The sequence below is a fragment of the Podarcis bocagei genome, assembly GCF_964188305.1.
Source record: "Podarcis bocagei genome assembly, chromosome: 9".
Taxonomy (NCBI): domain Eukaryota; kingdom Metazoa; phylum Chordata; class Lepidosauria; order Squamata; family Lacertidae; genus Podarcis; species Podarcis bocagei.
This window is the reverse complement of record NC_138134.1, coordinates 80,614,848-80,623,201: the sequence shown is the minus strand read 5'-3', so window position 1 is coordinate 80,623,201 and position 8,354 is coordinate 80,614,848. Positions and strand designations below refer to the sequence as shown.

Genomic DNA, 8,354 nt, shown 5'->3' with positions numbered 1-8,354 from the left:
TATTTTAGTATACAATAAAAACAGATTAAACAAAACACAAGAGAAGGAACTAGCATAGAAGAAGAAGAGAAAAGGGAAAGAGGGAGGATACAAAGCCATTTACCAGAGGTAGATCTTAACCCTTGCCTCACCTGGGAGCTTCTCTGGGCAGGAATTCCCTCGGCTTAAGTGGGGTGGGGGAAGTGTGGCAGGTAGGGGGGTACCTACCTAGACAGTGAAGCCACAGGTCTCTCCGATGAAAATTGGGAGTGGGCATTGTGTGAAGTGGCTGTGGATCTCCTGCCGCAGAAGTGTAGGACTGTATAGAGTTGGGAGGGCCACCCGAGGGTCATCTAGCCCAGCCCCCTCACAATGTAGGAATCACAGCTAAAGAACGCCAGGCAGAAGGTCCCCCAACCGCTGCTTAAAAGCCTCCAGTGGTGGAGACCCCCAACACCTTCTGAGGTCATAGAATTGCAGGGTTGGAAGGGAACCCCAGGAGTCATCTAGTCCAGCCCTGGTGGACAGCGGGCATGATCCATCCCGTTGTGCAAGGCTAAAGATGCTGCTCAAGGCTAAAGAGGAAGCGCGCAGCCTGTCCGTTGCTCTTTGGGGCTGGGGGGGGGGGAAACTAGGTGCGTCCTGTGGTCCGGTGCGTCCAATAGAGCGTAAAATACAGTATCTGATTCTGTCTTATACATCTTGGCAAGCCTTGGTAAAGGTAAAGGGACCCCTGACCATTAGGTCTAGTCGTGGCCGACTCTGGGGTTTCTCATCTCGCTTTATTGGCCGAGGGAGCCGGCATACGGCTTCTGGGTCATGTGGCCAGCATGACTAAGACGCTTCTGGTGAACCAGAGCAGCGCACGGAAACGCCGTTTACCTTCCCGCCGGAGCGGTACCTATTTATCTACTTGCACTTTGATGTGCTTTCGAACTGCTAGGTGGGCAGGAGCAGGGACCGAGAAACGGGAGCTCACCGCGTCGCGGGGATTCAAACTGCTGACCTTCTGATCTGCAAGTCCAAGGCTCTGTGCTGTGGTTTAAGCCACAGTGCCACCCGCGTCCCTTGGGGAGAAAGCCTACTTGGGAGTAAATTCCAACCCTAGAATTCCATGAGTCTTCTGGCATCTTTGGCTGCCCTGCTCTCCACAGCCTCTTGCCAAGTGCAATGTTTTTTTCCTGCAAGCACCGAGGCCTGCCTCTGGCCCTCACTTCATCTCAGCCGATCCCTTGCAAGGGACCTCGTTCCCCCCCCCCCGGCTCTGCTGGCGTTTGCTGGGCGCAGAGACGGCGCTTGCATTCTGCAAACTTAACACTCGCTTTGCGCTCCGAGCCTCGGCACAAGGGGGACGCCCCATTGCAGGCTGAATGGGGCAGAGACTTTCACCTCCACAGGACGAGCAGGTCCAGGCGTTCGCGGCGGACCCTCCTGAGCAGCTGGTCATAGTCCCCCCGGGTAACGTCCGGGCAGCCCTGCAAGTCCAGGTGTCCCAGCTGATTCTCCGAAGACAGCAGCAGGTGGGCGGTTTGGGCAGACACCTGGCTGTGGGCCAGGGAGACCTTGCGCAGGTGTGCCAGGGGGGTGCCAGGGGTCTCCAGCACCTTCTGAAGCAGCCCGTCCAAGGGGAAAGGGACGTGGATCAGCTCCAGGGTTTCCAGGCACGGGGAATTCCTCAGCAGAGACAGGAGGCTGGCGCTCAGCACCGCGGAGTGCGGAGAAGGAAGAGGAGCCTCGGACGCGGCCAAGATGAGCCGAAAGGCACGGAGTCGAGGGAATTTGTCGAGGGGAACGAGGCTGGCGTCCAAGCCTCCGTTCCCGTTTGCAGGCGGTTCCCAGTGCCAGCCGGGCAGCTGCGGGGCGCAGAAGGAGGCACTGAGCTCCCGGAGGTTCGGGCAGCGGCTCAGTAGGGTGGGGAAGGAGAGAGGGTCTTCGAGGGAGAAGCCCCCCAGCGAGAGGGTCTGGAGCTGGCTGCCCTGGGCGGCGGCCAGGGGCAGCAGCTCCCCCAGGTGCCTGCTCCCCTGGCAGCTCAGCGTCAGGTGGGCAAGGCGGTGCCAGGACAACAGGGGGCTTTGGCCCTTGGCAGGGCCGTCTTCAAGGATCACCGTGGCCCTTGCCACGTGGGGGCACGCAGCACAGATGGCAGGCAAGGAGTCCTCGCTCACCTCCAGCATCTCCCGGAGGGGCAGTGTGAGCTTGGCACTCCCCTCACCTGTGAAGGAAGGTGCCCTGTGCCGCTGCGCCAGCTCCTCCAGGGACGGAAACTCCGGGGGGACCTGGGCCCCGCCAAACTCCTGGTGGTGGACCAAGCACACAGCGTCCGGGACGAGGCTGCTGGCCAGGGACTTCAGGCTGGGCAGTGCCAGCAGCAGGAACACCAGGGACCAGAGGACGTCCTGGCTGGAGGCGCTGGGTTCGAGGTCCGACGCTGCCAGCACCTGCAAGGCCGGGCAGCAGAGGGAGCCCGCGATGGGGTCATAGGCCAGATGCAGGAGGGAGGCCCCAGAAAGCCGGGCGCAGGCAGAGACGTCCAGCTCGCGCAGCCGGCGGCAGGAGGAGCCCACAGCTGAGAGGACGGCTGTGTTGCACTGCGTCCCTGAGAGGTTCAGCTTCGTGAGGCCGGGCAGGATTTCCGCCAGGTCAACCAGGGAGTCGGCGGGGATCCGGCTGCAGCCGCGGAGATCCAGGGAGGACAGGTTCTGCCTCGGGAAAAGGAGCGAGAATGAGAGTAGAACGGAGGGCAAAGGGACCCCAGGAATTATGGGGACAGAACTACCGAAACGATATAGAAGCTTATTCCTGTATGCTACCACAGCGGCAAGAATGTTACTCGCCCCCAAATGGAAAGAAGCAGAAGTCCCAGCAAAGGAAGAACGGATACAAAAACCGATGGGATACGCAGAAATGGCAAAACTTACCGGAAGAATAAGAAATCAATATACTTTTTAGAAAAGAATGGAAATGCTTTATTGAGCATTTACAGATAAATTGTAAAGAGATAAGAAGGTTGGCAGGGCTATTGTAATAACCTGCAGTTTGATAAGAGTATATATGTAAAGTAGATGAATAAATGAGCAAATTAAGTTAATTTAGATAAGCAGAAAATATTAAAAATAAAGTTAAGGAACCGCAGAAAGAGGGGGAAGGAAGTCAAGTTTTGAAATGCTAAAATGATTGTAAAATTAGTGAAATGTATACACCTGAAAAGCATAAAAATATATTTTTTAAGGATCCTGGGACACCATGATTACGTGGCCATGCTGCCAGCAGAGCAAATTAATTATTATTACCGTGTTGGCCTGAATACATGCCACACCAGAATATAACCTGCACCTTTAAATTTCAAGGGGGGGGGGGAAGAAAAGACGATACTCGAAAATGAGACGCTCCCTTAAAATTCCACAGGAACTCACACCTGTTTTGTTTTACCGTATGTCTGTTTCAAAGCCTATTTTTGTAAGGTCTCGATTTTAAGCCGCACTAACCTTTCATGGTTGGAATTTGGAAAAAAAGTGAGGCTTATATTCAGTCCAATACGGTATTATTATTATTATTATTATTATTATTATTATTACTACTACTACCCAGCCACTCTGGGCAGCTGCCAACAGAGTAAAAACATAATAAATTATCCAACATTAAGAGCTTCCCTATACAGGGCTGCCTTCAGGTGTCTCCTAAAAGTTCTCTGCCTCCTTGACATCGCATGGGAGGGCATCCCATGGCCCCGATCCGAGCGCATCAAGCGCCTGAGCGAAGCCACATGGCAGGAGGCCAGGGAGAGAAAGCAGCATCTCAGAAGACGTGCCTCCCTGAGGGATCTCCGTCCTGGCACAGCGCCCCCTGCACCCCCCCTTACCTTGCAGCGCACGGTGATGATGTCTGCGATGGCCTTGGTGACCAGCTTTGGGCAGGTGCTGAGGCTCAGCTGCGTCAGGTGAGGCACCAGGAGCAGGTGCAGCATGGGGCGGGTCAGGCGCCCGCTCTGCCCCATCAGCTGGAGCAGCTCCTGGACGACACAGCCAGCTGGGAAAGGGGGAGGAGAGACCCAGGGTGTTCATCTGTGCTCACAACAACACCACCACCACAGTGGACGCTCGGGTTGCAAACGTGATCCATGCGGGATGCACGTTCGCAACTCACAGCGTCCGCAACCTGCAGCAGCACATCTGCGCACGCATGGGTTGCGATTCGGGGCTTCTGCACATGCGCAAAGTGCGATTTAGTGCTTCTGCGCATGCACGACTGCCGAAACCGGGGGGGGGGGGCGGGGACGACCCAGGATGTTACTCTGTGCTCACAACAACAACAACAACACAGTGGATGCTCAGGTTGCGAACGTGATCTGTGTGGGATGCACGTTCGCAACTCGCAGCGTTCACAACCTGCAACGGCACATCTGCGCACGCATGGGTTGTGATTCGGGGCTTCTGCGCATGCACAAAGTGTGATTTAGCGCTTCTGCGCATGCACGACCACCAAAACCTGGAAGTAACCTGTTCCAGTACTTCCAGGTTTTGGCAGGTCCGCAACCCGAAAAAATGCAACCTGAAGCATCTGTAACCCGAGGTATGACTGTAATTCATTACTGATAGCCCACCCACCTGGCTGGGTTTCCCCAGCCGCTCTGGGCGGCTTCCAACCCCAAGACTGCCAGCCGGCTGCCAATATGGGAGGCAAGACTTCAACCGGTGCTGCTGCCCGCTGGGGGCTCCTGGGCGCTGCCCCCTTCCGCACCCACTCACCCAGCTCGCTGAAGGGCCCCATGATGTAGCGGAAGTGGTATTCGTCCAGGTATTTGTCGGCGTAATCCTTGAGCCAGAGGCAGCTCATGTTCCCGGCCACATTCTCCAGGCAGAGCCTCTGCAGCGCCTGCACCTCTTTCCGCCTGGGCATGGAGCTCCTGGAAGAAAAGAAGGAGGAGAAGAGGCGTTGGCAAGGGACGGGCGGGCAGACGGGCAGTTCCTCCCCTCCCCCTGCTCCCAGTCAGGGTGGAGCTGCTCTCTTGGCAGGATGACAGGCCCCACGGGTGGGGTGTGAGGTCATGCCATGATGTCATGCCAGTGTGACATCACTCGCGCCCTCCTGCCCTTTGGCTCTCCTCATCCACGGGGAAACTTTCTTTTTTCCTTTTTCCAAATCCTTTATTATTTTATTCACATAATATACATTCTTTACAACAGACAACTCCAAAATAATATCATATGTACCAAACCAGAAGTCTCATGTTTTCCTTTACACTGATCTCCTCTCCGATACCTTTACTTGATGTTTCTTGCTGCTTTCTGCTTTCTTTATAGAATCTTTATAAAAATTTAAATCTCTTAAATCCTATACGCATCTTTAACAATTTCAATTAATCCCTTCACCTCCCTCCCCCACAGCCCAGTACTCCCCTCCACCCGTGTACCTGCTATTATTCTGGTTATTGTTGTGTTATTCACTTTATTTGTTATTCCACCCTTAATATATTATTATCCTATCTCCTTGCGCCTTTTAAACTTTTGCACGGGGGCACTTTCGTTTCTCTCCAGCTCTGGGCTGCCTTCCGACAGCTGCGCGCGCATGTGGGTGTGCGGGGGGGGGGGGATTTCATGAATGAGTTCCTCCTTTATGAATCATTGGCCAACCCGGAATGAGGCGGTGGCCCGAATCTCTGGTTTGGCCTGGGAAGGAGGGGGGAGAGCAGCCCAGGGGGGACGGACAGATTCTCCTCTCTCCTGCCAGGGGTGGGCAAAGCCGCCATGCAGACCCCCCCCCCGCCCAGGAGCATCATCATCATTTTATTTACAGTGGTACCTCGGGTTAAGTACTTAATTTGTTCCTGAGGTCCGTACTTCACCTGAAACTGTTCTTAACCTGAAGCACCACTTTAGCTAATGGGGCCTCCTGCTGAAGGAGCACGATTTCTGTTCTCATCCTGAAGCACAGTTCTTAACCTGAAGCACTATTTCTGGGTTAGCGGAGTCTGTAACCTGGAGCGTCTGTCACCCGAGGTACCAGTGTCTTTATACCTCACCCAGCCCAGCCACTCTGGGTGGCTTCCAATACATATCAAATGAAGCAGGATTCAACAATCCATTGGAATCCAATAGTAAACAGTAAAATTAAACAACTACAAATCCTAAAGAGTTTACACTGATCAATTTCAGTGACAGGATCCGGGGGGGGGGGGGAGAGAAAACGGAAGCTTTGGGGTGGGGCCAGAAGGGGGATCCTGGTGGGCTTGTCCCGGGCGGGGAGGGGACCGGGACCAAGAGAGCAGAGCTGTCAACGTTTCCCTTTTCTTTTCTCACAAGGAATCCTATTCGGAATAAGGGAATTTCCCTTAAAAAAGGGGAAACGTTGACAGCTATGTGACTGGGGAGGTAGAGCAGAGCCATAATGTGGGTGGGAAGTCCTAGCGCAATCTTTTGAGCATCTTTGTGTTTAATAAAGGTAAAGGTAAAGGGACCCCAAACTGCGGGAGGTAGTGGAGGACAGGGGTGCCTGGCGTGTTCTGGTCCATGGGGTCACGAAGAGTCGGACACGACTAAACGACTAAACAACAACAACAAAAGGGACCCCTGACCATTAGGTCCAGTCATTAGGTCCAACTCTGGGGTTTTGGCGCTCATCTCGCTTTATTGGCCGAGGGTCATGTGGTCAGCATGACTAAGCTGCTTCTGGCGAACCAGAGCAGCGCATGGAAACGCCGTTTACCTTCCCGCCAGAGTGGTACCTATTTATCTACTTGCCCTTTGACGTGCTTTCAAACTGCTAGGTTGGCAGGAGCAGGGACCGAGCAACGGGAGCTCACCCCGTCATTGCGGGGATTCGAACCACGGACCTTCTGATCGGCAAGCCCTAGGCTCTGTGGTTTAATAGGTTATTGTCATAGCTGTCAACTTTTCCCTTTTCTTCCGAGGAATCCTATTTGGAATAGGGAAATTTCCCTTCAAAAAGGGGAAAGGTTGGCAGCTATGGTTATTGTCTTTTAGTGTTTTGTTGGAAGCTGCCCAGAGTGGCTGGGGAAGCCCAGCCGGATGGGCGGGGGAGAAATAATAAATTATTATTATTATTATTATTATTATTATTATTATTATTATTATTATTATTATTATTATTATTATTATGACTACTACAGTACTGCAATAGTTGGTAGCTGGACAGTAGACCAAGAAGCCCCCCCACCCCTCCCTCCCTCCCCTGGCCAAATGGCCACAGTCCCCCCCCCCCATGGGACCCTGTCTGTATTCCTAACCTCCGCCCTCCTGGCCCCCGCCGGCCCTTACCCTGGCGCTGGATCCCTCCTGCCGCCGATCCGCCCGCCGCCTCCTTTCCGGGATCCCAAAGGATCGAGTCCCTCTTCCTCCTCCTCCTCCTCCTCCCGCCCACGCGGCCGGCCGGGGAGCAGCCAGGCCCCGCCCCTCGCCGGGCGGAAGGCGCCGCGGCCCCGCCCCCTCGGCTTCGCCGCCCCGGAGGCGCCTGCGCGGGCCCCAGGGGGCCTTCTGGGCGGAGAGCTGCCCCGCGCGGCGCCTGCCGTGGGAAGTTGTGGGAGTCGCCGGTTGCGGGGCTGGGCGGGCGGCGGCGAGAGGGCAGCCCGGGCGGGGGCCTTGCTGGCAGGGCGGAGGCCGGCGCGGCGGCGGAGCCAGGAGGGAGCCGGTGAGTGGGGGGGGGACGGGGGGGTCCTGAGGCGACAGGCCGGGGGGGGGGAGAGGGGAGAGAGACCCGGCCCACCTCGCGGGGCTGGGGGGGGGGCGCCGGGCGGAGGCAGCAAGCAAGGACTCGGGGGGGGGGAAAGCCGGGGGGGGACACCGGGGCTCAACCCCCCCTCATAGTTATTACCTCTTGACATGTATTTAAAACGGGGAAGGCCCAACTCGGCCCTCACGACCGTTTGGGGACTACAACTCCCATCATGCCTGGGGATAACAATAATAACAATAATAAGGATAATAATAATAATAATAATAATAATAATAATAATAATAATAATCAACTTTTATTTGTATCCCGGCTGGGAAGCGGAGGGGGAAGGGAGCGGGGCTCAAACCCCCCCCCCATAATTAGTACCTCTTTACATTTATTTGGAACAGGGATGGCCCAACTCGGCCCTCCAGATGTTTTGGGACTACAACTCCCATCATCCCTGACCACCTGTCCTGTTAGCTAGGGATAATAATAATAATAATAATAAGAAGAAGAAGAAGAAGAAGAAACTTTTATTTGTATCCCGGCTGGGAAGCAGAGGAGGGAAGGGGGACTCAATCCCCCCCCCCAATGATTATTACCTTTTTAACATTTATTTAGAACAGGGATGGCCCAACTTGGCCCTCCCCATGTTTCATCATCTGCGCCCACTGGTCCTGTTAGCTAGGGATAATAATAATAAT

General features: G+C 54.9%; 1 protein-coding gene across 1 annotated transcript; it reads right to left on the bottom strand.

The window, feature by feature from the left end:
- Window positions 1–865: 865 nt before the first annotated feature.
- Window positions 866–7,878, bottom strand: LOC308594466 (uncharacterized protein; the record flags this gene model as incomplete). The annotated part of the gene is made up of 5 exons (XM_081207530.1): window positions 866–2,678; window positions 3,839–4,005; window positions 4,725–4,882; window positions 7,254–7,649; window positions 7,853–7,878. The coding sequence occupies 5 exons, from the start codon at window positions 7,876–7,878 to the stop codon at window positions 1,365–1,367; spliced, it is 2,061 nt and encodes a 686-aa protein (XP_081063656.1). The 3' UTR covers window positions 866–1,364.
- Between the last annotated feature and the right edge of the window lie 476 nt (window positions 7,879–8,354).